Raw genomic sequence first — 27,816 nt, forward strand, 5'->3', positions numbered from 1 at the left:
ATCGCTGCCCGCCCGCCGCACGCCTCGTCCCATTGGCTGCCGCCGCTGCCGCCGCGGCGCTGATTGGTCACCGTGCCGATCCCTGATTTGCATAGGGCTCGCAGCGCCCCGGCTGCGCCGCGGGCCGGCGCCCAGGGCGGGCGGTGACGCGGCCCTGCCCGCGCTCCGGCCGGTCCCGGCTCCCGCCGGTGCTCCCCGCGCCCCGGGAGCTGCTTCGTGGCTGCGTCGGGCCGAGGATGTAGGGAGAGGGGGGGTTGGCCGAAGGCCCCGTGGGTGTCCCGGCAGCACTGTGCCCGTTTGTGCCTTGCCCGAATGGCCCCGTCCTCGGCCAGCGGGATGTCTCTCCTGAGAGGATACCAAAGTCTGCGGGCCAGGGCGACGCTACGGGGGAAAGATCCCCCGACAGGGAGGGCAACCCGCAGCAAGTACTACCGTCCCTTGTCCCCTCACGTATCAAAGGGGAAAGTTTCTCCCAAATCAGTTTCTGTGGACAGGCCAGGTTGATTGGGGTCATCTCCACACCAGGTTAGAGCAAGGGCCTCAAACAACCTTGGGCAAGCAGCCAGACACCAGTTTAAAGGTGATGTAGCTCAGCAATAACACCTCCTCAGTAAACACTCAGTCTAGGGTTTTTGGGGTTTTTTTGGCGATGCTGCTGCTGGTGCTCACAGTCTGGAGGGAGATAACCTGTACCCTGTGCCTTTGCATTGCCCCTGCATCCCCAGGGGAAGGATTATGTTCTCCAGAGCAGGGAAAGTTGAGCATCCCCCCACTCGTGCTCAGCATCTTCACGCCCTCCACAGCAACTGGAGACCTGAAATGAATTTGAGATGAGCTGGTGACCTTTAGAAAAGCCTGGTCTGCAGTCAGCACTGACTAGGCTGGGGCAGCTGAGCAGCACATCCTGGAACAGTGATGGGCAGGCAGGGAGAGAAACCGCCTCCTGTGGCTCCTGCAAGGACCATCAAGGTGACAGTGCCAGCAGCCAAAAATCTATTCTGCCAGGAGCTGCTACCACAGTGATTCTCTTGCCTCAAGTCATGGTGACAGCAATGAGGAGCCAGCTAGCAACAGGCTTTCTGGATAGAAATCCTAATCCCACCCGTTTCCCATAAGCCAGGAAACCTGGGCTCAGCTGCCTCTGTAGCACGAGAGGGATTCAGAGGCAGATTTCACTCCAAGAGCACTTGGGTCTCCCCAGGTGTCCATCCTGTGGCTCCTGCCCTGGCTCTGCTGTCCCTCCCCAGGGACAAGCCTCAGCTACAGCCACCCCTGCAGCTCCCCAGGGACAGACAATTCTAGAGGAGCCCCAGAATCAATCCCCAGGGAGTATTTACCACTGGCAAATGGAAATGCTCCAGCAACACGGCCTTGCCCATACCCTCAGACCTCAGCAGTGGGTAGGTGGTCTCCTCCTCAGCAGATGACAGGAGGTACAAGCTCTGTCTGCAAAGCAGGACTGGGGCTGCTAGTGGGGGAACACAGACGCACGCGCACATGGACAAGGGCACGGCGCAGCCAGCCAGTGAAGCCCATTTTATTGCTTCCAACACAAAGAAAGTACTGATTTCTAGCAAAGATTTCACCGTGTAAGGCTTTTGGTCTGTAACATCTGGCTCTGTTTACAAAATCCCTGACCTCAAAAACAACAGCCCTATGTTGCTCTGGAATGGCACTTCGGTTATCTGGGCTTTAATGACTGACCTTTTCGAATAAGGCAGAGTGCATCCCTCCCCCGATCAAGGAAATCCTCTCTAAGTCTTCAGATCCCATTAACAAAATGATTGTACAAACAACGTGACAGACATACTGTTCCACCCTGCTGCCTGCAGGGAAACCCAAGCAAAGTCCAGCTCCTCCCAGGAGCCATTTGAACATCTCCCTGTTTAAGAGCTATGAATGCATGTAGCAATGCTGGTGCAGAGCACAGTGGATCTGGCAGATCTTCCCAGCCTGGGGTTTCCTCATAATACTTACTGCTTGTTCCTCTGTACTGCAGCCATCTTTTGAGGGCAAGAGTATTGGAAAGGAATTTGCACAGAATCAGTGTGGAATTAAGGGGAAAAGAGGTATCAGTTTAACACCAAAAAAAACGGAAGAGAAAACCAAACAGGAGGAGACATGAACATTGTCAGGAGGCAGAAGCTGTTCCTCCCTGGCAGGCTGAGATTCTTCTCAGGGCTTTATCTTCATTTGGCATGACTGGCAGAGAGGGGGGCCAATAGGTTATATTCACTCCTGTCTACACAACAAAAAGCCAAAATCTTTACAGACAAACATCAACCTTTAACAAAACACAAAGAAGAGAGACAACAACCTAGAGCAGCAGATCAACACCTGAGAGGCTTGGATGATCTCAACAACAGTCTGCAAAGCCTTCCTAAAAATACCATTTCTCACTCTGCTGAGGAAAATCAGGGGTAAAAGGGATGGCCAGCCATCCCAGCTGGTGCCTAAGCCTTGCGCTTCTTCGCAGCTGGCTGTCCCTGCTTCCCCAGCCACTGCTGCAGGACATCTGCGCTGGTTTTCTTGGGCGAAGGGCTGTGGATGAACTGACTTGTCCACTTGGGCAAATCGTTGTCTTTCTTCTGGGGAGAGCCCTCTTGGGAGCTTTTTAACCAGCCCAGCATCACTTTGTTGCTTGGGGTGGCTTTAACCTCCTGGAGAGACAAAAGGCAGTGTGAGAGAAGTCAGAAGCACAGTGAGAGCAGGGCAGCCAGCCGGCTCCGAGAGCTGGTCCAGAGCGGGATGTGGAGGCTGGAGCAATGTGCAATCAGGCACATCTGTGGGAGGTTCCCCAGACTGCTGGGAACAGGCTTGTTCCAAGACCCGTTTCACATGGAATTTGCCTCATTTGGCAACAAAATCCTGGCATGGGCTGACGGTTTATTTCTGGAAGCAGAGGGAAGGGAATCTGTCCAGGGCTCAGCACTCCAGCATCAAGCATGGGCATGCCCTGCAGACATTGCCTATTGCCACCCCCCCGAAACCTGGCAGCTCTGACCCGCCTCAGGGACATCATCGTGGCTGAGCTCCCCCTCACCAAGCCCCTACCAGCACCCACCTTCTTGGCTCCCAGCTCGATGGGTGCAACACACTCGGGTGCGTTGTTGCGGATGTTGTTGACAAAGGTGGACACTGGGTGAAAAACAATGTTCTCCGTGGGCTGGATTAGTTTAACAGCTTCTTGGGTTGGCACTTCAGCAAAGTCCAGCCATTTCCTGATGGCTTCATCCCCATCCAGGATGGCTGGCATCCTAAGGGTTAAGACAGACAGGAGCCAAAGCTCAGCACCAATATGGCAGAGTGTGGTGGCAAAAGCCAGACTTGTAAGCTAGCAAGGAGCTGGCAGCTTGGGGAAAACAGGGAAAACTGAAGCAGCAGGATGCTCTTCCACAAGGCAGTGTGCATTCACTTCACCCAGGTAGCTGATTTGCTGGAAGAGGCAGACGGGTCAGGCAGGGAGACCAATTCCAGAAAGTGATCCAATTCCAACTGCCACCCGTGGGGCACAAAGATGGTGATTTATGGAAAGGGCACGAGCTGGTGACCAGAAATGAGTCAGTAACGTTGTAGCACTTTTCTCTGAGAGCAGGAGGAGGAGGCTGCACTCTGTGCCTGTGAGCTGCCAGGCTGGTGTCTAATGGTGCAGTTCTCCTCCCTCATCCCCCTCCACCCTGCAACCCCCTTGCCTGCTCTCACTTGCCTGTGATGGATGAAGCTCACATCCTTGGAGGCATCCACGGTGATGATGGTGTAAGTGTACAGCATTTCTCCTCCTGATGGTGGCTCCCAGCAGTCAAAAATCCCAGCCATAGTGAGCAACCTCCATCCTTTCCATTCCTCATCTCCCTCTGTCTCCTTGTCCTGCAGGAGAGAGGCCCCATTGTCCTGGTCAGTGCTGGCCCATGCACAGCCAAAGCAGCACAGATTTGCCAGTGTTGAGGCAGGTCAGTGACTCAGATCTAAGTCACAAACAGAACTACTCTTGAAGCTTTCCAGGAGTCTTTCTACTGATTTGAGGTAACTCCAGGAGAGGTACCAGACCCTCACCTTCTCACAGGCAAGCCAGTGCTCTCCCCCCCTTCTGAACATCCCAGCCGCTGGTTCAGCCAAAGGAAAGAGGTAGTGAAACTCCCAGCCCAGTCCCCTGTGAGCCACATTGCCCACCCATGCAAATATCCGGCACGTGGGGAGCAGTGACCGTGACAGCGGGGACGCTGTGTCACCTTTTACAGCCTGGAGACCGCTGTGGTGGGGACCGCCAGCCGCAGAGGGATGACAGAGTGCCGAGCCCAGTGCAGAACACAGCCCTACTGGGAAACAGACTCCTAGAAATGGGCACAGCGGGAGGGAAGTGGGCTGCTCCCCAGGCAGCTGGATGGAGCAGAGGCCCAGAGCTGGGTGCAAGTGCTCAGACACAGTGAGGGACTCCCTACCATGGCGTCCTTGGTCTGGGGGAAGTAAATGAAATAGGGTTGCTTCCCCCCACTCTGCTGCTGCCACTCGTAGAAGCCATCTGCCAGGACCACGCAGCGCTTGCCCTTGAGGAGAGCACCCTGAGGAGAGACAGCACAAGTGAGCAGTGAACAGCAGCCTCAGGCAGCCTGCAATGGAGAACAGGGCTCCTACGACCACCCGGCCCTCTTACTCCCTCCCAGGGCTTTCCTAAATTATCCCTGGGACGCACAAATGCCACCACTAGTGCTATGATGAGCTTTGCCAGTAACTGCCTTTTCAGTTCTTCTGTTTTAGTGAAACCCCCAGCTTTGCAGTACAGGGACTTGCTCCCCTGTGCAACAGCGAGTGGTGACCAGCACTCACACTCGGCAGATGTTTCAGCCCTGGTTTTGCCAACTATAACATTTCTTCAAGCAGGACACAAAGGTGGCAGCAGCTCACCTTGTAGGAGGACTTGCTCAGCATGGTATCGCTGCGGCAGTTGGAGGTGTTGAACTGCAGTTTGGAGGGGTTGTCCTGTTTAAACCAGGACGGCACCAGGCCCCAGCGCATGTCCATGAGAACCCGCTCAGAGGAGTCGGCATCCTTTCAAATGAGACACAGAAACACCTCAGGTCAGAGCCACATCACAGAGACCACAAGCATCCCCACAGCTTGAGAGAGGGGCTTTGGGAAGTCCTGTGGATGTGGCCTTTCCTCCTAAAAGAGCAAATCTGGCCAGCATCTCTGCCAAGAGACAAGCTGCGGCTCACTGCCCCTCCCTCACAAGCCATGCAGAAATAGCCACCCTTTCAATATTCTTAACAGCCTTCCTGTAGAATTAATCTTCAGTAGAAGGCACATGAATATTTTGCAGGAATAAAGAACTGTCTCTGTGAGGCTCACCCAACAACTTTCTGGAAGAAGTAACACAGGTTGTTTTTAGTGGAAATGGCTGGACACATGAACTCCTGAGCTCTTGAGTAAACAGCCATGTCAGGCTGGTGTCAAAGTCCTCAAAACCTCCCCTGGTGACACCAAACATCCCAAAGGGGTAAAAGCCTCACTTTCATTTTAATAATGTGATTTCTGCTGACCTGGTGCACTTTCACTGCTTGTGCTTTGCATATTACCTGCCTTTGGACAAAGGAAGCAGTTTGTGGCTTTCAATTCTCCCCCAGCTTGCTCTCACTTTCTGCCCACAGCCCTGGCAGCACCTCCTGGGCTGTTTGCTCCCAAAGGACTGCAGTAGATAGACACACACATACACCTACTATTGTGTGTATGCAGGGATGTGTATGTGCCCAGTTCTGCGCAGTCTTTTAGAGCCTCCCTCAGGGCAGGAGTGGCAAAAAGGGACACCCAACACCGCACCAGCATCCCAACAACTTGAACAGTGATGGACAACTAAGCAAGTGTCTGCCTGTGACCTGTACCACATTCCCTGCCCCATCAGCTCTATTGCCTACTCTCGGGGGCATGTGGGACTCCCAAAGCAGGAAAGGAGCGCACGAGGGATGCCTGATGGCATTGGCCACGGCCCTCCTGAGTGGTCCCACCTGATCACCTGTGCCAGTAACGGCTGCAAAGTGCAGGTGCCCCACCAGCTGGGGAGGGAGAGCAGAGCGGGTCCAGATCGGGGTGTTCCGATTGAGCACACCCCGTTTCACCCCGCTGAACGCCAAAGAGCAGCAGTTGGCCGGGCAGCCTTTCTGTGTGAAACCAAACGAGCAGCACCAACAGCCGTAGAGGTTGCCCAGGTTGTCCGGGGGAGGTCGGGTGAGGCTTAAATTAGCCGGGACAACGGTCAGCACAGGTGCACAGCTACTGTACCGCTCCGGAGTTGAGATTTTTAATTTTTTTTCTCTCTCTACTCTCCCCTACTACCAACGTGACCTGGACACACGCCGCAGAATTATGAAATTAAAAAAAAAAAAAAAAAAAAAAAAAAAGCGCCTCAGGAAAGCCGATTAAAACCAGCAGAGCAATTACAGGCCTTTGGGAAAAAACCCTACCAAGGTTAAGCACTTATATACGCATTTTTGCAGAAAACATAAACACTGTGCTGGAAGCACGGTACCGATTCCTCTCCTCCTTCTGAACATGTAAATGTTAACAAGAAGCGACATTTTTGCAATTAGAAAATTCAATACCTGCCACGTACAGCAAAGCGAAACCAAACAAATCGCGGCCGCTCAGAGCGAGTCCCCCACCCCTCGGGAGGCACGGCCTCCTTCCCTCCGCTCCGATTTGAGCCGCAGGATGCCCAGCACCCGCCCCCCGCCGCAAATGGCCCCCGCCGGAGCCGGGATGCGGCCCTGCCGCCCGTGTGGCCGGTCCGCGAAGCCAGGGAGGAGGTACCTGGTGGAGGTGGCGGCGGGAGAGCAGCACGGGGCCGCTGGACTGCGGGCCCTTGTTGTAGGAGGGCTGGTACCGCTCCCCCCGCACCCACTCGGGCTGTCGGTGCCGGCCCCGGCGGTCGCGGTAGGCGCAGGCCCGGCGGAGGTTGTCGGCGCCCAGGGAGCAGGCGGTGCGCCCGCACATCCCGCCGGCTCTGCGGGGCACCGGGCGCCGCGCTCCGCTGCCGCCCGCCCGCGGGGAGGGGCTGCGGCCGGGGGCAGGGCCGGCCCGCGCCGCGGAAACGCCGGTCCCGCCCCCGACACAGCCAGGAAGAGCCACAACACTGCTTTATTGGAACGACAGCAGGAGGAGGACAGGGAGCGGCGGCCGCGACGCTCCGGTACGGGGACAAAGCGCGGCGTAGCCAGAGCTTAAAAACATGGTGATTTTATAGACAGAGCCCCAAGTACAGCTGTACTGCAGAGAACACAAAAGCTGCTGTAGTGACCGTGATCCCTATTCTGCTGCCCGAGAAAGAAGCATTGCCCGCGGGGGCTCGGAGTCAGGACAGTCCTGGAAAGGGGGGTTTATCCGACGGAGGCCATGATCACATCCACAGGGAGTTCCTCTGCGCTGCGGGCCGTGACCTGCATCGTCACCGTGTCAGTGAGAACAAGACGAGACCGCACCAGGAGGTCATGGCCACCCCGGAACACACCTGGAGAGGAGAGGGCGAGGAAGGGGTGAGCACGTTGCAGGCTGCTCTCCTCTGCCAGTCTGAAGATGAACACTACTGCTTGGCACAGGTAGGTTTCCCACAGGTAGTCTGGCAGATCCTAGTACTGGGCCAGGGGAGACCCTAAAGCAGCTCAGTTCCCATTCATTGTAACATACCTGGGACTCCTGCTACTGTAAAACTCATGAAAGCAAAGCGTACAATAAACTCCAGGTGAGAAGAGATCCAGACATGTCTAAGAGCTCTGGTACTCATCTGCTGTGTAAGGCTGCTTTCCCACACCAAGCTTGCTCCAAAGCAGGTGCCACAAATCCCGAAGACAGCAAATTCCACCCAGCTGAGCCTGGGGCTGATCCCAACATCCCCACCACAGCACCCTCCCTGATCCCAAGACCAGTTGCTCTGCACTGCAGAGACAGAAATCATGGCAGGAACAAGCCTCAAAATCCAACCCAGAGCACAGTGGGCTCCATCAGAAATTCCTGCCCTGATTTTCAACAGGCAGCTCTGTGCAACCTCCCAGAGTTGCTCCTCACGCAGATCCTCACCCCACAGCTCACCTGCGAGGTACAGTGTGTGAGAGTTCTTGTTATCTGGCACTTTATCTGACCGCTCACAGGGCTGCATCCCCAGGAACTTCACAATATTGCTCACTGCCTCTGTTTGAGAAAATAAATAAAATGGGCTCTGTGTCACAGATATCTTAACTGGGGCACATAAAGAGCACCTAAAGGTGACTCAAGCCCTTCCTACAAGTTAGAGTTTATGTTCCTTGTCCAGAATCATGGTTTTGGAGGCCACAAGGATGCAAAGACAACACACAAAACCCCCCACCACCGTGGGAGAGTTCTGTTATCTGATGTAGCAAATGTGCAACAGAAAGAAGAGGGGGAACGAGTCAGGCAAGGGCAGAAGGAGAGTGCAGCTGGCTGCACTTACTGCACAGCCCTGACAGCCTGCTCGCTTCTCTGGGGACATGCAAAGGAAGGACATGTCTTGCAGGAGACACAGGTCTTCAGGAGAAATATGGAAAGGCCTCAAGGAGAGTATTTCAAACCCCAAGGGGCTGTTCAAGGGAACACAGAGATGGCTACAGGACAAGGACACCCTGTTAAGGCATCAAAAGAACTGAGTTTTGAGGCTTCTGAGTAAAAATAGAAGGACACTTTAATACATGATGAAAGAGAAGAGAGCTTACCCCAACCAGCCTGCCCACCAACCTCATGTCTTCTGCTGTTTTCATTTTTTCTTACAGGCCTCAAGAAGAATGGTGGGAGTTCATAACTGAACTATGGTCTGTCTGCTTGGAAGGGTAAAGTGCAAGAGCAAACCAAGATACTCTCTTGCCTCCACAATCCCGCCTGGTCTCCACTGGTCCCAAAACACTCATTTGCTTTTTTGAAACCTGAACTAACTTATCACAGTTACTGTAGCTCCCTATTTAACAGCTGTGGTGTAAAGCTTGTGAAGGGTTTTGCCCCATTAGCCTTTCTGTGACACATCTAAAGTGACCCAGACTGGGCCTCTGGACTCTGTCTGCTGGAGGGAAAATAAGAGCTCTGCTGTGCTCACACACCCTTCCTTACCTTCAAGGGTTTTAATAGCAGATAAAGTAAAGGTCTCTTCCTTTTCAAACTCATCACCCACTTCATCCCAGGCTGCTCCAAAGTTTGGCTTCAGAACTCGCTGGATGTGATCAGCCACTGTTACCTCCAGGTCTTCAAGCTGGTGGTAGAAGAGGTTAAAGTGAAATGTGGTTGTTCTTAACCCTGTTATCCCCAGAGTGAACTTTAGACTGGATTCCCTGAGATCAGGTGGATGCAGGAGATTGCCTCCACTTCCACTTCTGGTTTGTTACTGAGCAACTGCTAGGCCTGAGAAAGGCACTGTGATGCCATTTCCAGGGCTTACAAACCAGGTTCCTGCTTTGAGCACAGCCCTTGGCCTGACAGAGATCAAAGCACTGGACAAATGGCCAAAACAGAGGGAAAAACAAAAGCTTAGAAATAGCTGCTTGAGCATTTGCTTCCCTGGAATGCATGTATTATCTTTCTGGCTTATCATTTTGTAGGCTGGTAAAGTGAGACACTGTCACATGTGTGCGATCACCTAACACTGGCACCAGGGTAGCTGAGCTGCTGCTGTGACTGCACCTGTGCAAGGCAGAAGCAGGCTTGTCCCTCCAGAGTGTGTAATGAAGGGCAGGCAGTGCCCTGCAGGACACCAGCCTGCATTCATTCCAACAACTGCTGCAGGAAAGAATCTCCTCCTGATTCTAGCTGAAACACATTGAAGAGTTTGTTTAAGTATCACTCAATTGCCTTGGTGACTGGTAGGAAGCTGAGAGAAGGGTTAACCTTGCATGTTCCATTGAGAAAAACCCTCCCCACTCCTTCTGGGAAGACAGTGACTCACTGCACAGCAGCGCCTCTAATCAGATTCACAGCAGTGACAGGCAATGCATAGAAAACAGTCTCTGGAGCTAACAGGCCAAGCTGAGGCTGTGAACAACATCCCTTCCTCTCCAAGGAAGAGAGGTGCTTCTGCAGCACTGCTGCTTTCAGCAGTGTCAGTGCTGGGGAGGGAAGAGCTCCACCTCCCCCAGAGTAAGAACAAGGATGGCAACTTTCCTGGGCCAGGCAAGCTTCTAGGCAATTAACCACACCACCACAGGAGCAACTCACAGAACAAAAGATGTCCAACAGCCCTCTGTCTCCACAACCCTGAGTGTGCCATTGCTGGAGCCCATAGGGCACAGTCAGCCAAACCTGGAGGTTGCACCATGGCCTCCCAAAACATACATATCCTGCACAGTCAGGTGTCCAGCTACAGTGCAACAGGATAATACTCCAAATGAGACAAAGCAAGCTCAGCAAACTCCCATCTGCACCAGAGACAGCAAGAGCTCCCTCTACGTGATGCTGCCCACTTTAGTGTCAGTGGTCACATCACTGCTTGCAGGGATCCGAGTTCAGATCACAAAACCCCACAAAATGACAGCAGTTTCCATGATCAGGCACACGCCCAGCTCCTTACCACATACTCATCTTCGTAACCCTCGTCATCTGTCTCACCCGTGTTGGGATCACAGTCTTTGACAGTGAACTTCATCATGCAGCTGAATGTGCAGGCCACTGGAGACAAGAAAGCAAAGGCAAAGCTCACATTACCACCATATCCACACTTCCCTGAGGTAGAACGGGGCTGGGAGGTTTGGGGAAGCCAGGCTCTCCCAGTCACTGTCAGCAGCACAGGCTTAGCCACTGACCTAGAGAGAGCTCTCCAACAGTTTCTGTCTCTCAAGGACAAGCTATTTATTTATAATATTAAGCAAACAGTGATAAAGACAGGCTCATGATGGTTGTCCAAGACCATAATCCTCAGATCAAGTGCTATTACTAATGAACTTCACATTGTGTTGGGAATACTAACTAAACGTGTCCCACCAGCACCTTGTGAAGAGGCAATGCCCGTATCTAGGGATCCGTTCAATCACCTCTGAAATGAAAGCCCCTTGCACTGAAATCCTGCAGCTCTTTAATATCACTCGGCTGGGAGAGGAAGCGATGACTCATCCCTCGAAGATGGGTACTGTTGAGTGAAAGCAGCAACACAGCAGGAGAGCAGTTCCAGAGCACAAACCAGGGAGACCAAAGCACAGGTAAAGCCTGGTTCATGTTCTGGATAGTGGCAAACAGGGAGGGGGATGTTCAGTTCAAACAGACATCACTGAAATTCTAGCGGTTTGTCTGAAACACCCCTTTGCTACTCAGAGCATCTGGGCACTCTCAGCACTTTACAAGCACCAACCTCCCCATGTCTAACACAAAGAAAGGCTGAAGGACATGCCAGGATGCATGAAAGACAACTAATCTGCCAGCTCTCACAGCCCGACTTGGCAGTACTACAGCACAAGGGAACCAGCAGAGGAGAAGGAAGGCTTGACAGCCCCCAAAACAGCAAAGACAAGTCATGCTCAGCATCACTCAGGGCTGCACCCACACACAGGCTATAAATATCTGGCTGGGATGCAAGGTAGAATGTGTGGGGATAAGCAATACAGTAAGAAAGAGTGCAGACTGTTTACCTGCTGTTGGATCCTCTTCAGACAGTGCCACCAGTGTGTAGCAGGTACCTGGCTGGTTGTACACCAGGGTTTTGGCAGGTACATAGCCAATGACCTCATATCCCTCTGTTGGCTCCATCTGCACTGTAACATTCTCCAGGATCTGATCATTCAGGGTGTTCGTGCAGTCAAACTAAACAGGAAAGGGGAAAGCAGCAACAGCTTGAAGCTGCTCACTACGCACCGAAGATCAGACTTAGCTTAGGCACAGTGGGAGTCTGGTGTCAGCCCATGAACCCCCAGCTCTCTATGTTTTCATGGTGCACCTCGCTATCAGCTGGCTCATTACAGAGCAACTTGACTAAAAAGTGCTCATTTAAATGCTTTAAGGGAGAAACTAAAACCCTGCTGGTGAGTTCAGTGCTCCAGCAAACTTTTTTTTTAAGGAAACAAGACTTAAAACAAACACCAATCCAAGGCCTGCCCTCTGCAATCCAAGCAGGACCACAAATTCAGTGAGGGCAGGGATGTGTCAGCTTCTGCCTGTTTCAGTTCACCAGTTAGTATGGAACTTTTTGCTCCAATGTCCTGGACAGTCATTCCTGGGTTAATTCTTTGCTCTATGGAAATGCAAGTACTGTGTTGCCTACATCATCCCACTTGAAGCTACAGGGACACAGTGCCTTCACAGAAGATAAAAGATGATCCTTTGCATGGCTAAAACTAGGGGCAGCTTGAGCAAGTTTCAGCAAGCTTGATGTTTTCAACAAGTCTAAACTTGCTGATTAGACTTCGTTCCAGCTGCAATGCCAAGTCTCTTAAGCTCATACAATTGCATCTGGTGGATGGACAACGGAAGCAAAGGTCAATCCCTGTGAGGGCTGTGTAAGCAGTTCTGAGCTTTGAGGAAGGAGCTGGCTAAAGACAAAACACAAAGCTAGCAAAGGACTCGCTGTGCCTCGACTCCCTGAGGTACAGGCAAGGGGGACTGGCACATCAGTCCTAACATCTCACACACAGCAGCAGGGTGGTACAGCCAAGGCCAGGATGTACAGAAGAAAGCACCTGTGCTACAGGCTAGAACAAAACATAGCGGGTGAAGAGCCCTCCCCCACTGGATCCCTTTCCTGGGTACCCTTTTCAGCTTCTCAGATGCAGTCACTTCACTCTTTCATGCCCAAACCACGTGCTTGGGGACTCTGAGGAAACAACACAGATCCCCTTGCCAACTGCTCCGTGAGAACAGCCCCATCTAGTGCTTGTTGGATTTGACTGTACCTGTAAGCATTGCTCAGACACACCCCCTCCCACCCTTATTAATTTTCTTTGGGGTTCTACTGCCATGGATAAGAAACTAAGGACTACTCATTGCAGTGTCGTGCTTTGAACACAGGCTGTGGGTGCTGCATCTCTGGAAGTGTTCAAGGGCAGGTTGGATGGAGTTCTGAGAAACCCGGTCTAGTGAAAGGTGTCCCTGTCCATGGCAGGGGGGTTGGAACTATATTATCTTTAAAGTTACTTCTAACTCAGGCCATTCTAGGATTCTATGATATCCCTGAGATATGTCTTCACAATGAAGCTTTCAGCCAGTCAGGAGCTTATTTTTTAAGAGTCTTCAGCACCATACCCCATAGCTACCCACCTGGAACACCATGTGGTTGACAAAGGTGTGCTTGGTGCAACGAACCACATACTCTGTCTCCAGCTCTGTCAGGGCCACAGGCTCTGGGGAAGACTTGAAGAGTGGGCCCAGCTCCCGAAACTCTGGGATGGCCCCCAGTTGCTCTGAAATAGAGGACACAAATTACTGCCTTCCTCAAGACACAAGGAGGTGTTAGCAGTTTCAAACCCCTTGTTTCAGCTGCCAGAAGCTGCTACAGCAAGGAACTATCCATCAAATACCCATCAACATTCCCTAGAGTCTTTTAAAATTAAAAAGAGTCATCCTTTGCTCACATCTACTGCAAGACAGAAAAAAGATGAGTGCAGGCACCCCCACCCTCCAGGAGTGAACAGTTGACCTTAAGTTGGGAGCCCCTGCAAGAAGGTGAGAAGAAGCCAGAGGGGCTAAGGCAGGCTCAGCAGGAGACTGGCTACAGAGTTCTCACACATGGACAGAGGAGTGGCCTTGCATCAGTTTACCTTGGAATATTTCTTGCCGTGTTGCTGCCACCTTCTCTGGCTGTTTCACTACAGCAATGGGGGCATTTTCTGCAAACAAAAACAAAACCCCAAAGATTTGAAGGAGAAGAGTAAGAAATTACTAAATCAGAAGACAGATCAGTGTCTGGAGAGGGATTTGATTAAGGAAAGGAAGGGAGCTCATTTTTCATTCGATATTGACTAGACACCCGTATTTGGCTTCCTAAGCAGCTTTAGAACTGCAGCAGCTCCAGTGAGGATTGCCAACTATTACTATTATTAGTAGTTGCACTAAACTGAAATATTAATGTGGGAGCAACCAGATTTGCAGGCCTTAGTCTTTCCAGAAGAAGCAATCTCACAAAATTCAAATAGGATGGAGCTCAGCAATTCCAAGCAAGCCCAAAGCAGGGAATCACTAGCATTCAGGGGGCCCAGTTCCTCACCTGCTCTTTGCTCAATGACAGGAGCTGTTGCCAAAGGAACAGATTTCAAGTCAAAGGGTTTCTCAGAAGGCTCCAGGGTGTACTGATGCAGAGCCCTCTCCAGGCCAGGGATGGACACCGTCAACCCTGGGGACAGAAGGGAGAGGTCACCAAAACCACAACAATGCCAGGTCTTTAGTTTAACTCTTGTTCAAGAAGGAAAGAGGCACAGACTTGTTTTAATGCCTTCCTACAGTACCATTCAGGATGTAGCCAGCATTGAGGGCCTTCTGCTTCTGCTCCAGAACATTTAGGTAGAAGGTGGCTCTGTCTCTCACTTCATTGTCATCATCCATCACACACCTGAGAGGAAAGTGGAAAACTTTGTTCAGAATCCACGTGACTAAGACACATCACAGCGCCAGAAAAAAACATGCCATTGGGGAGATCCAGCAATCTCCTAGTAATTGTAATAGAAAAGCAGTACTCTGCCACACATGGCTTCTGTCCACTTTGTGGTGCTGAATGCAGTGGTGATCCTATCACAGGACCACGGGTACCCCCTGCACCTTCTCAGACCCACAGCTAGAAGAGACTAGACAAGCTCTCAAACAAACAGGTTTTTTCACCTAGGATGTTGGAAAACTCTGAGGCACAACTGACCTTTTAAGTAACACCAAGATACTGGGTAACATCTCCTCATTCTGAGCTCCAAACTTGGCCAGGGCACTTACAGCACCTGTAGCAGAAGAATTAGAAAGCAAAGAAATAAGCTGAAGTTTCCTCCATTTCTTGGCCTTGATCAAATGCCATGTCAGAGATGCTACATCAGTAAACTGTGTACATTAGTAAAACTGACTAGAAAGAAGCAGGGGTATTACAGTAAAGTGCCTGCAAACCTCTGTCTAGTTTCAGAGCCAGTGCATATCCCTTCCCATTTCTCAGCCACAGGCCACCTCTTCCATCAATACTACTGCAGGATCTTTGCTGTGTAAAATGATCTGCTCAGGCCTAGAGGGAATCACAGCCCTCAAAAGCAGAGGCATTCATACACTATGGCTCCCTGAAGATCTGTCCAAGAGCAGAGAGCTTCCCAGGTTTGTCACTTACCTGCCCGGACTTCTTCATGCTCCAGAACGACCCTGTTGTAGATGAAGCGAATGTATTTGGAGGGGTTGTTGGTTTTGGGCCCTTCCTGCCCCAAGAGGTGGAGGATCCGGGTGGCCAGCACAGTGAACTCGCAGTCCTCGATGAATTCGCAGAGGTGAGACAGGCCTGTCTCTTTGCTCTCTGAGTTCTCCTCAATAATGCTGATGATGCAGTCCACAATGGCTCTCTTGTATTCAAAGCCGCCCTGAGGAGCAAAAGGGAACTGCTCAGCTGGAAATCTCAAAGTATTTTAGAGACTCTGAGCTAGCCAGACAGGAAAAACATTCCTTTGAAAAGGTCATTCACACTCAGTGCTTTTTAATGTGTGTTTGAAAGGAGGAGGGCAGTAATTCTGCCCTCACTTTTGACCCTCTTTACACCCAGAGGGCCAGCTAATATTCAAGCTCTCTTGCCAGCTCCCTTCAGAATGGCTGCACTGAAGAAAAAAACCCAAGTCCTAACCCAAGAGTAAAAGAATTCATCTGTCTGAAGGGCTTTTATCTCCATCAGAATCCTCTGCTGCTAGAATTAGTGCTTAAAAACAGCCATATGGGAGGAGAAAAAGCTCAGTCCTCTCCCCTTTAGCACTAGACATCTGAGGATGAATCACAAGAGAAAAATATGAAGGATCATATCTGTCACAGCAGGACGCAGCAAATAGCTCCATTAGTGTGGGGTGATAGGCAATCAATACCTCCCCAGGTACAGACACAACCTGATATGCCAGTAATGCTTGGTTATCTTCAGACATTATTTACTAATGTCCTCAATACACACCAGGGGATTAAAGTGCACGCTACCCTCTGCCAATTACATGCAGAGTGTTGGGCATTTGGCTCTTTCTGGAGCTACTTCAGATTTAAAAAGCTTTAAAACAGAATAGTTTGAAGTACAAAACCACATTCAAAATGATACCATCCACCCACAGAAAATCTGGGAAACGAGAATGGTCCATTTTTCACAGGAGGAAAATGAGATGCTCTGGTTTGTTCCCAGCTGAGAGGCTGTAATTGGCAGAAAGTGATGTCAGCAAGCAGTGGTGCCAGCTGTGCTGCAGGCATGTTTGCTCTTTTAGAAACAGCCTCGGCAAACCTCTGTAAAGCTGTCTTTCTGCAATTTATGTCTGACTGAATGCAGAGAATGGTTGTAGGTACTCGTGATCCCTTCACTGCCACAGCACAGACACCAGAACAAAAGTGGTCCCCTGTCATCAATAAAGAGGTTGTTATCGAAACTTCTTGGAATTTGCTGTCAAAGGATAAAAGAAAGCTGGTTCAAATGTGAAACACACACAGACTGCCAACAGATCTGCTGTTGCCTGCATTTGCTTGGAGAGTTAATAAACCCCCAGAAAAAAAATCACAGAATGAAAACCACACTAAAAATACGCCTAGCAGTATGCTTATAACTATTGTGCACAGCTGGGCATTTCTGCAGTTAGACTGCAAACCTTTTCGAGAGAGGCTTTCACTGCACAGCCTTATCAGGAAAAGCTTGACACTCACAGGGAGTACTGTTCATGCACACAAGCAAGGCACACATAGCTGTGGTGCAAACTTACCTCCTCCCGAAGCATAGTGAAGAGGAAGTTCATGAGGACAGCATGTTTGCGAGGGTACTTCTGACACAGAGCATTGATTGCCTGCACCACGACCACCTGCAGGAAAAGGGGGCAAGTAAAAAACAATTCTGTTCCACCAGGCAGGAAAAAATAGCCAAATTGTATCAATTTTATTCTGGTCTCCTTGGTCCAGAAATCATGTTTTTGTCATTACTTACTCAACAAATGCAGTTCCAGGAGGTACAAGCCTAGGAACTGGGGGAGACTGATCTTTCTGCACTGGCCAGCCCCTAAAGAAAGCCCACACCCACTGGAAAGAAGGAGATTTGATTCTCAGAAGGCATCTCCCCAGAAGAGAGCATGTGACTTTGGAGCTGTAGGACTGAGGCATGGCTTAGGCAGAAAACCTCAGATTCTTTCTCCTCCCTGCAAATATTCTGCTGCTTCTGGAAGCAGCTCCATGCAGGTTTAGAGCACACACACAAACATGGACATAGACTATGAGGTTTCTTCAGGAATCTGGGTGTTCCTTCTCCTCCCACTTCCTTACTTTGAACTCATCTGAGATTTCTGACATGAAAGAGGAGATCTGCTTCATGAGCCGGTCAATGCTGCTCTCACTGCCAGTTTTCAGCAGTGTGGTGATGGCCAGAGTGGCTATGCTGCGGTTGGAGTCTGTCACAAGGTTCTCCAGGTCCAGGTTACAGGCAGTCACAGCAGATGGGTGCTTCATGGCCACCTGCAGCAGTGAAGGAAGAATGAAAATCCAACAGATGCAAAAGGCCCAGCTGGCAAAACCCAGCAAAACTCTCTCCTTCCCATAGAAGTAAGTGGTATAGACTGTAGATGAGGGACATCTCAGACAAACAGCTAATCTGGAGTTAAGGTAACAAGCTCTTGTTTCCTGCAGAATTGCACCCCTTGCTGGAAGAAAAGCAGTAGTAATAAACAATCTTCTACTATTTTTAACTCTATATAGTAAGAAAAGCAAGCTATGAACTCCCAACAAAAATTCAGCCAGACTAGCTGTGCAAAACAGCTCCATGGGTGGAAGCACAACAGTTACCAGACACTGCCATTCTCTCTTTTCCTTTTGTAGAGTTTATAAGCGGAAGGGAAAAGCTGGAACGAAGACTGCCATGGAGTGGCAAGAAGCACCATCAAGGTTTGATCCCTGTTTTACAAGGAGCTTCCTCACCATGGGAAGCTCAGAAGGGAATGCAGTAACACTAAGACCAGTGACATTCTAAGAGACCAGTGAAAATTATCAGGGTTTTTTTTTCCTTCTATAGAGTGTTCTTTGAGGTTTTATTCCAGGCAGCAAGCAATGAAATGTAAGGTTGTAGCACAAGGCAGAGGTTATTCACACAAAATCATCACATAATCTGACCCCCTGCTTCTGAAGTCTGCACCTCCCTGCATATGAGACACTATTGGAGCTCCCAAGAGACTGGCTCCTACCTTGTTGAGGGTACGGACGGCTGCATATCTTAGTGCTGCTTTCGGGGAGCTGCAGAACAACTGCAGAACTGCAAGGTGGGAAAACCAACAAAGACATGTTTAGGCACTCTATTATTGAGAAGCATTTCATACCTAAAGCAAGAGCCTCAGTGAAGAGACAGCTGCAAGCATAAGGTAACTAGAAACATGCTTAAGCAGCAGCTGTACCTTTGATTCCTCCCTTCTTCTTGTCCCCTTTGCCTTTGTCACATCCCTGCTGACAACTAACTCTTACCCACCTCCCTCTTCTTCCACAGTGCTGCTATACTTTGCTGCCTGTGAAAGCCAAATTCATCACCTTGTCATCTTTCCTATTAAGTCAATTTGAACTGCTGTTCTCCATTTCATGCAAACGCTGCTCCTTTTCCAGAACTGACCCATGAAGTAACCCACACTTGAACAGACCAGGAAATACCTTTACAAGAACAAAGCTATTCACATACACCACAGGCTCTCAGCAGCAGCATAAAGCAAAAAAGGATACAGCAGCACAACAAGCCTGAAACTATACAGGTTTCTTGGGACAATCAGCAGGTGTCACCACTGGAGGCTCATCATTCCCTCACCATGGCCATGAGCACCCCACTTACCCGAGACAGCCGGAGCCAACTCCTTGGCAGTGCAGTTGGGCAGGTTAACGATGGCAGATGCAGCTTCATACACCACCATCTCGTGCTTGTTTCTTAGGCAGCTCTCAATGAAATCAAACAGGGGGCTATCGCGGCTAAGGGACAGAAGACCCCACAAGATTGAATTAAAGCAAAGGTACTAACAGAAATTAAGAATTCAGCAGCAGAAATGGGCAGGTCCCATAGCCCATGGAAAGGTAAAAGTAGCTATAAACTCACTCTGTCCCCAGATTTTGCACTGGTCATTATACTGTACTTCCAGCATGCTTGAAAGTCAGGCTGCCTTCTGAGAAGACACCCTCTGCCTTACAGGCTAAAGGGAATCTCCCTCAACTCTCACACAGTGAGAAATGACTGTACACACCACAACCCTTATCTACCAGGAAGCCACACTGCATACCAGGTGGATAAGCAATTACAGAAGACAGAGAAAATGAAGTAGAACAAAGAACAGCTATGCAGAACAGTCCAGAGAAACAAGATAGTATTTGATGTGCAAGCAAGACTCACAGAAGCTATCTCAAAACAACCACGAAGACATTCTGTATTTTCTCTGCTTTTACCCAACAATAAGAGGGTAGAAGGTGCATGCTGCTCTTCAAAGACAGAAATAATGAGATGACAAGTGAGCCTGCAAGAGGAGATGGAAGCAGGACCAGGAAATTCTTTCAGCAGGGCAAAGGAGCCTGCTCACCTGCCAGCCTCCTCCTCCAGCAGCTTGCTGGCTATTCGGATCATCAAGCAGTAGGCAAATGGGGACTTGAGACCGTGGCGTGTGAACTTGCTGAGCATCTTGTTGACTGCCAGGCGGTCGTTCTTCCGCACGTGGTACAGCAAGCCCAGAGCATGATACTGTGCAGGGAAAGAAAACGTCACAAACTCATGGTGGGTTCTTCCCCCTTCTGTCCTGTCACCCAGAGGTGCCTGGTGCTCCAGCAATTTGCTCCATGCCCAGCTGCTGCTGGCTATTCCCCTGGTGGCAGTGGGTGTCCTACCTGCACCATGATATTGTCACTGGAAGCTGCCTCCTGAGCCTCGTTCACCCAGCGCTTTACCACATCATAACTGGTCTTCAGCAAGTGCTGAAAGGAGATGAAGCCACAACAACCCATGAGATAAGGATGGAGGAAGCTTTGGGAATTTCAGCTTATGTTAAGAAGCAATCAGCCTTCCCCATGAGTATGCTGGCAGCAGCAACTTATAGAAGAACAAGGGATCAGCATGCAGAGACCTGGCCATTACAGCTGCAGCCTCAGGAGGCTGATGATCTCTTGCAAAGTGAGCACCAGTTAACAAAGACAGGAATAGTAACAAAACCCTGAAACTCCCAAGATGTCCAGTCCCACCACAGATGACTGCTTCCCTGCTTGACTGTCCCTCAGGCCCGTGCTTCAGGGAGTACATACCAAGGAAGACACAAGAGCAGAGCTGGACACACTTGGCACTTTGTCAACAATCGCCTGCTTCATATAGCGCTCAATGGCCTGCAACATGGTACTCTGCAGGGAGAGGGAAACAACAGCTGATATGGGAAAGCTGTTAGGAGTGTGAAAGGGGAGATGCAAAGGCATGAAATGCAGAGTAGAATGTGGGATGGGGTAAAGTAGGAAAAAGTGAACGGCAGAGAGCTACCCCACAGGAAAAGCAGCACTTACATCAGTGATCTGACAGAGTGCTCTCACAGCAGGGCCTCGGTAATTGTCATCCTTCCCAGTCATGTCTTTGGTTAAGCTGGGAAAACAGGAAACTCTCAATACTGCACTCCTGAGCCAGCAGCTCTCAAGCACACACACAGTGCACACAGAGCAGCAGGCAGCCAGCATCACAGCTGAATGCCAAGCAGGCAGCTGCAGGTCTCAGGGAAATCCCACTGGGGTGGGAAGGCCGGAGGAAAAGATCAGTACTCAGGTCCCAAGCCCATCAACAAGTTGCATCAGCTCCTGTTCACCAAGTGAGTCTGGAGCATACACACACCCCTGAGGCATTTGTCTTTCTTACTGAACACTCATTCCTGCCCTTTTCCCAGGGTCCTGCTCAGTGTGAGACCATCTGCGAAGGGCCGGGAGTTCATCATATCACAGCACTTGAGACTGGCTTCTGCCTCAGCCCTTCACAGACCCTGTGCCCTCAGGCTCCTGACTGCCCGGCAGGGCATTTCACTGGGATGATCAGCAATTCAGGAATGACTCACAGAGGGAATTTTGTTCCCTGGTGAGGTCGTATTCTGTGCTGCTATAGGAGCAGTAAATCCTTGTCTACCTGTTGAAAGCCTTGAGATTTGTGCCAGAATTCTTCAAAAAGTTTCAAGGCATTCAGTCAGGAGTTAATGAAAAAGCCTGTGCAAAAGGGGAAAGAACAGCAGTGCTACCATATCATGTGACCAAGAGACATTCCAAACACCCATGGGCACGGCATATGGGGACACAGCTCATTTTACATACATCACTATGAGTTCAGTGTCTGTATTTTAATGGTCTTTTATAAAGGAAAACTTTTTCCTCACCAAGGGCATTCCCTATCATCACCCTGCTTAGGGACTACAGTTATCTTCAAGAAGCTGGACAGACATTACTGGAGGGCATGTCAGTATTACAGCAATAAAAGTGAAGTGACTGACCTGCTAGTAACAATGATCACATCTTCTGCAATAGAAGACATCTCTTTGATAGTCAGGTAACACATCCTGCGAAGAGTTGGCTGGCAAGAAAAAAAGCAAGAACTGCATCAGCTGAGATGATCCCAGATAGGAAAGGATCTCAGTTTTCCCTGCCTACATAATTTTATTGTGAAGATCACAAGAGCCTGATACCTTCAGAGAGCCCCACTCCCCGAGTGTAAAAGATGTACAAAATCCATATTAACAAAACACCTCTTCCTCTTCTAAATCCCTCAGTCTTAGGGTGAAGCCATAGAAATACCAGATTTAGCTGGATCTACAGTTTCATCTTCCTCTTGTCATTCACATGAACAAGGAAAAAACCTTGAAACCATTTGCTGGTTTCCTGGTTGAAAGCCTTGTGTTGCTTCAAAAGCAAGAAAGCCAACAATTTATATTCCTGAGTCTGGGGATTTCTATACTGGTCTCATGATTTTAATGCCTTGCAGTTTGGGGGACAACTAATGACAGTGGTACTGCTGTGGGTAGGCACTAACTCCCAGCCTCCTCCAGGACACACAATTGTTGACTCTCAGCAGGCTCTTTTAATGCTGGGGACAAAGCACAGTAAATTCCACCAGTGTACCACAATCTCAAGAGTTAAACAACAATTCAGAGGGAGGAATCTTGCCTCAAGAGCACAGCACACTTCAGTTAAGCTGCTACAAGATCTGGGAAGGGCTAGGAAGCTGATCACCATTTCTAAACTCTCACCCTACTCTTCCTACTCAGATCAGGTAGCTTCAGACAGGACAGAAAAGTTGATTGTATAAAAATGCATATCTCAAGGGACAACCTGTCCTACCAGGTAAATAAAGAAAACAAAAGGCAGACTTACATCATTGGACTGAAAAAGCTTGGTCATAGCAAAGAAGGACTCGGTAGCTTCCATGACACCAAGGTGCTCCCCCTGGTTGTTTGGAAAGAAGAAAGGAAATCCCAATTACCACAACCAGCTTTGGGCCTGATGCACATGTCTGTATAGATGTACATTTTCTCTCTCTTACCTGGTTTATGAGGTACAGGATCTTGGTGAGGATATGAGCACATTTTCGTGGGTTTATGGGAGTCTCATTAAACACTCGAGCCTGGAAACAAAGCACAGACAAGGACTGACACCAACACCCCCTTGCAAACACTGTCCTGCCTGGTCTTGGCCAATGATAGAAACAACACTTTTTGAGTGAGGTATGGCAAGATCTTCAATGACTTTGGATCAGATTTTCCCTTAATTTCTGTTAAACACGGGCCCCTTTAAACAGCTGGTTTTGTAGTCTGGGGTTACAAATCCAAGAGCAATAAAGGTTAAAGGCCAAATTCTCATCACACTTTCACTCACACAGGTCTGGATTGTGTGCTAGCTAAAGCACCACTCTTCCAACAGACGAACTTGAGCTTGCCAAGGCTACAGGAGCCAACACCATTCCCAACCTCACAAGCAAACAGAGAATGCTGAAACAACAGGGGCTGGGGATTGAGATGTTCACCTGCTCTTGAACAGAATGGCATTTCTTCAGAGAAAATTCAGAGACTATTTAATAACCACTCGCACCCCTCTCATTAATTTTGTCATCCACAAGACATTTGGGGTGTCCAAGGCCAATTTCCCAATCTTCCTGGTTCAAGGTGATTCCCAGATATTTTTATTCCTTTTATTTATAGTTCACAGTCTTTAATTTGTTACAGAGACCATTTCAACCTTCTCCCTTCATATGTCCAAAAATAAAATAAGAACTGCTGTCCATTTCTTTCAGAGCAAGCAGGACTGTAACAAACCCTCATTTCCTTGCTGAAGTTCTCCAGTGACCTGATCAAGAGAGGGAAAGACTCCATCCAGAGTGGGGTACACAGAGGACATGGTTGGAAGATTTACCTCTTGCAAAACTGCACTCTTCTCCAGGTGCTGGAATGGGTTGGAATTCCCACCTGCAAAACAAAGAGAGTAAAAATCTCTCCAGGGATAGTGCCATGGGAAAGCAACTTTTTAACCATGCCCATACTTTAAAAACAGTCTGAGCATTTTGGGGCAATTTTTTTTTCATGAACACCAAGCAATCAGAGCACCCTCTTTAAAGTTATTAACTGGATGTCCTCAGGGCAGTCAGGGAAGGCAGAACAGACAGTACATTCTTCAATTTGTCATCCCCTCCAGAAGTAACTGACTGTGAGCTGAGGTAGACTGATTATCTGTAAAATAACTGTGCTCCACTGTATCCCCAAAGACCTATTTCCACCCCTGGGCTGGGAGCTTGCTGGCAGTTAGAGCATCAATAGGACAGGCTTAGACAGAAAGAGGTATTGCTTGCCAGACTGGTGAATCAGGAGTGTTTTATCCCTCGCATATAAACCAATCAAGAATCCACCAGTAAAGTATTTTTGGCTCTATCACTAATTAAGAGTACAAGACAGCAGACTAGATAGGCTGGACACAATTGTGTTGTTGACTGTTGACACAATTGGCTCTCTTTGTTCCACTTAACAAAGTAAATTACACTAAATAATTAAACCCCTGGCAATTAAGGATGAAATAATCAGAGGGAAAAGCACTATCATTCTGCATGGTCTCTATTAGATTGCCTCCCAAGCATTTGTGAGCTGCAGCTTTTCAAAAGCTCCTAGTTATTGATAAGCAGGTTTTAATTAGTACCTATGTTCAGCCTGGCCCTGGGACAAAATGCAGCCTTTTCCAGGGTTGTTCCAGCGTTTGTTCCAAAGCCTGATCCACTAGAGAGAACATCTCCTGGGCCCAAATCTGACCTGACCCAAGCTTGAAGCACCCTAGGCTGATGCCAGGAGCCCTTTCTACAGTAAGCCTTACATACACAAGCAAACACATCTGCACTCTGGCTCCTTCCTGGTTCATAAACTGCCCTCCTCTGGCTCAGGAGAAGTTTACAAAGGCAGCAGGTGGCTGAACAAAGCACAGACACTTACGTGAGGTTGAAGAGGTAAAGAAAACAAGGAGAAAGAGCAAAAATATTTTTAGTATGAGTATGAACCAGTTCTAGTATAAGTATGTGAATGTGCCCCAAAAAACCATCCCAATATTCCCGTGGTCCAGCATGTCTACAATCCTTAAATCAGCCATGAACAACACAGCATCACCTCTTTATGTTTCACAGCACACAGGATCTTGCAATACATTGTACATGGGGTCTCAGTCCTCACAGCACCCTGTGTCAAAGTTTCCTTCCACAGAGAGGGAAGATGTAGGGAGAGCAGAGGTTGTGTGTTCATAAAGCTCCTAATACTGGATACCTAACAACAATTTATTCTGATTTGTAGAGAAACATCATTTTGTGCTCAAAATAATATGTCAAAGGGAGTGGGGAGCAGCTCATCCAGGGCTAGCTAAACCATCTGTGGAAAGCAAAGACACAGAAGCCAATTAACTGGATACTTGCATCTCCTAGCCATAGGTAACATCAATACCTCGATGGGTGTGGCAGGTGCAAATGAAGAACAGCCCCCAAAATTAAAGCCAAGAGCAATTCCCTTCCAACAGCTGCCTCACTAAATTCTCTGCTTATCAAGACGTCACTGGAGGCTTTGGACAAGGGAAACAAGGGCAAAGCATTTAATGCACATTAAGATAAAAAGCAAGCACAGTCACACAGAACAATCACCAAGATTTAACCTGAATCAATTTGCTTCAGGACACACTGATTTGTTATGCAGAGCAAGATGTGTAGAAAGTTTCATAGGAAGATGAAAAAGATACCACAAGGCTCAACCGTGAAAGGAAACACTGTCTTATGAAGCATCACTTCCATCTGAATTACACACCACATAAAATATCAACCTCTTCCTTACTAACCAGCCTAAAGTTTTGAAAAGTTGGGCAATCACTTTGTGTTTACTTGGTGCTCTCAGATTTTCTGATCCACTGAAAGTAGCAGTGATCGTGTTGGAAGAGCAGACCACATGTGTCAGAAAAAGGGCCAGAAACGATGAATTGGATTCCACCTGGCTTTAGCACCTGGTTTGAGAGCTGGGCAACAGTGAACAGGGCTAATATGGTCAATATTTAGTCTCAGGTTCTGCACCTGGTGATGTGGCAGGCAACCTCGGTGTGGTGTGCCGATGCCAGCAGTTTAGCCTCTGGCTGCAGCTGTGAGAAGGCGGCAGCACACTGCTCTAATGCTCCCACAGCGCTTCCACAGTGCTCCCACAGTGCTTCCCACTGCGCTCTGTGCTCACTAGCCAGCCCCCGCTGCCAAGCTGGCACCGAGCCTCCCCTCACAGCTCCCTCGGGGGTCCCCCCCCTCACATCTGCCCTCGTACCCACAGGAGGGGTTCCCCCTTCACAGCTGCCCTCATTTCCAAAGGGGAGTCCCCCCTCACCGCTCCCCCCGTAGCCACGAAGGAGTCCCCCCTCACCAATCCGCTCCGAACCCACAGAGGGGTCTCTTCCCTCACAGCGCCCCCGGCCTCCCCTCACCCGACTCCTCGTCCTTCTTGTCGAACTTCTTCAGCATGGTGCTGCCGAGCGGCCTGTCGCTGCGGCCCTCCCGCCCCGTGGCAGTGGCAATGGCAGTCCCACTCTAGATCCCGGTCCCAATCCTGGTCCTGGTCCCGATCCCGATCCCGGCACCGCCCCCGCCCCTTCCTGCCCCCGCCCTTTCCTGCCAGCCTGTCACTGTCACCGCGGCCGCCGCACTGCGCAGGCGCGGGGCCGCCCCCCGGACGTGGCGCAGGGCGTGGCGCGGAGCCGTGACTGACAGGCAGGGGGCGGGGCCAATCGGCAATGGCGCGGCCTGATTGGCGGAGGGGCGGGGCTGGGGTCAGACCGGAGGGGTCTGGGACGGGGCCTGCTCTGGCGACACTGGGGCTGGAGGGGACAGTGGGACACTACTGGAGACACTGGGGTGGGGAGGGCACTGGGCCTGAGGCAGGAGGCACTGGTACCAGGGGAAACACTGGTGATGGGGGGTGGCACTGGGATCCCTGAGCTGGGCAGGGGAAGGGCACTGGGGAGGTGAAGGGACGCTAGGGGTAGAGGACGCTGAAGTATGGGGCACACTGGGCCTCGGGGACGACAGATGGGACACTGGGGCAGGACATGGAAAGGAAGAGATCCTCAGCGTCCCAGGGACAAGTGGGGGTGGCAGGGGAGAACCCCCTTCTTGTGGTGGACAGTTGTCACCCAGGCTGCCTGCTCTGGAGTGTCCCACTTGGATGCACCATCTCTGGCAGGTCCTCTTGTGACCCCTGTTCCCACTGCTACTGGTACCCTGTCTGTACCCTGGACCACAAACTCCAGGCTCAGCCCCACAGCACACACCCAGTGGGTGCAGGGGGTTGTCTGAAGGGGCCAGCGCTGCCTGGGTGTCACCTGAGCCTCAGGTCAGGCAGAGATGGCTTACCCACCTTACCACCTCACCCCAACCCACCATCTGCTGGCACATCCCTTCCTGAAATCTGTCCCTCCCATGGAATGTGGGGTCACCCCAGTTGCTTCTGCCCCTTTCCCAAAGCCAGTGCCCACTCCAAGCCGAAAGGGCTCACTCACCCTGCATCAAGTACTCTTCAAAGAGCATGGCTGTGTCCCCCACCAGCTCCAGTGGCCCCTTTGCAGGCGTCCCCTGGCCTCTGCCTCACTCGCACCACCCTGTACTTTGCACGGGGCGGCCACACTCTGCTCTGCACTGCTCTTATCTCCCAGCTGTGCTGAAAGCAGCAGCTCCGGTGGCACAACACCGTGTCCCTGTTGGCCCAGAGCTGCTGTGGGCTCCCTGGGCCAGGGGCTGGCTCCGCTGTCGGTGCAAGTTCTGACATCCCTCGTTTGGAATTTAATGACCTCCTATGCTGACCCCCGCCCAGAACATGCCCTCACAGCATCTCTGGGGAAAGGGAACATAAAATGGGAGTATAAAGGGGTGTAGAACCCATATAAAGCACAACAAGTTGTGTTTGATGCTGCGTTTTATTGTGCACGCTCACGCAAAACTCCGGCTTTGAGGCTCGGCCAAGCTTTGTGGAGGATTTTGGGTACTCCGGTCACCCAGAGAGAAGCAGCACACAGGAAAAGCTGCCTGGCTGGATGCAGCCTCTTTGGAGACATCTCAGTGGTGGATGAGCAGGGAGCAAAGCCAAGCATAAAAATCCCTGTAGTGCCTGGGGCTGGGAACAGCTGTGCTCCAGCAGCACTGGCCAAGGTAAACCCAGCTCT

General features: G+C 50.3%; 2 protein-coding genes and 1 long non-coding RNA gene across 3 annotated transcripts; 1 reads left to right on the forward strand and 2 right to left on the reverse strand.

Annotated features, from left to right (window-relative positions):
• Positions 1-1,511: 1,511 nt before the first annotated feature.
• HMCES (5-hydroxymethylcytosine binding, ES cell specific) lies at positions 1,512-7,034 on the reverse strand. The gene is made up of 6 exons (XM_042017194.1): positions 6,802-7,034; positions 4,903-5,046; positions 4,440-4,559; positions 3,707-3,867; positions 3,065-3,257; positions 1,512-2,660 (listed from the first exon to the last, which is right to left on the reverse strand). The coding sequence occupies exons 1-6, from the start codon at positions 6,982-6,984 to the stop codon at positions 2,454-2,456; spliced, it is 1,008 nt and encodes a 335-aa protein (XP_041873128.1). The 5' UTR covers positions 6,985-7,034; the 3' UTR covers positions 1,512-2,453.
• A 75-nt stretch (positions 7,035-7,109) lies between these two features.
• On the reverse strand, positions 7,110-26,277 carry COPG1 (COPI coat complex subunit gamma 1). Its single transcript, XM_042017185.1, has 24 exons — positions 26,086-26,277; positions 23,518-23,570; positions 22,652-22,732; positions 22,483-22,554; positions 21,606-21,685; positions 20,644-20,719; positions 20,395-20,487; positions 19,984-20,070; positions 19,683-19,840; positions 18,950-19,083; positions 18,321-18,388; positions 17,410-17,598; positions 16,860-16,955; positions 15,260-15,503; positions 14,813-14,888; positions 14,409-14,512; positions 14,171-14,296; positions 13,725-13,793; positions 13,225-13,367; positions 11,604-11,775; positions 10,553-10,650; positions 9,103-9,241; positions 8,077-8,175; positions 7,110-7,498 (listed from the first exon to the last, which is right to left on the reverse strand). The coding sequence occupies exons 1-24, from the start codon at positions 26,120-26,122 to the stop codon at positions 7,368-7,370; spliced, it is 2,625 nt and encodes an 874-aa protein (XP_041873119.1). The 5' UTR covers positions 26,123-26,277; the 3' UTR covers positions 7,110-7,367.
• On the forward strand, positions 7,498-8,985 carry LOC121659264. The gene is made up of 2 exons (XR_006014242.1): positions 7,498-7,586; positions 8,772-8,985. It is a non-coding gene; the product is annotated as an uncharacterized LOC121659264 (long non-coding RNA).
• Positions 26,278-27,816: the final 1,539 nt, after the last annotated feature.

The sequence above is a fragment of the Corvus kubaryi genome, unplaced genomic scaffold (genome assembly GCF_017639235.1).
Source record: "Corvus kubaryi isolate FWS band 111438036 unplaced genomic scaffold, C.kubaryi_AGA036_p1.0 136, whole genome shotgun sequence".
In the NCBI taxonomy this organism is placed as follows: domain Eukaryota; kingdom Metazoa; phylum Chordata; class Aves; order Passeriformes; family Corvidae; genus Corvus; species Corvus kubaryi.

Bases quoted from the DNA above. Each gene is read 5' to 3' on its own strand.
- HMCES (XM_042017194.1), bottom strand. From the start codon at position 6,984: ATGTGCGGGCGCACCGCCTGCTCCCTGGGCGCCGACAACCTCCGCCGG. The intron at 5,047-6,801 runs GTACCTCCTCCC...CTCATTTGAAAG, and splicing joins CCCGCCGCCACCTCCACCAG to GATGCCGACTCCTCTGAGCG. The intron at 4,560-4,902 runs GTGAGCTGCTGC...GTCTCTCCTCAG, and splicing joins TGAGCAAGTCCTCCTACAAG to GGTGCTCTCCTCAAGGGCAA.
- COPG1 (XM_042017185.1), bottom strand. From the start codon at position 26,122: ATGCTGAAGAAGTTCGACAAGAAGGACGAGGAGTCGG. The intron at 14,889-15,259 runs GTAAGTGACAAA...CTTCTGCTACAG, and splicing joins GCATGAAGAAGTCCGGGCAG to GTGCTGTAAGTGCCCTGGCC. The intron at 13,794-14,170 runs GTGAGGAACTGG...TTTTGTTTGCAG, and splicing joins TGTCATTGAGCAAAGAGCAG to AAAATGCCCCCATTGCTGTA.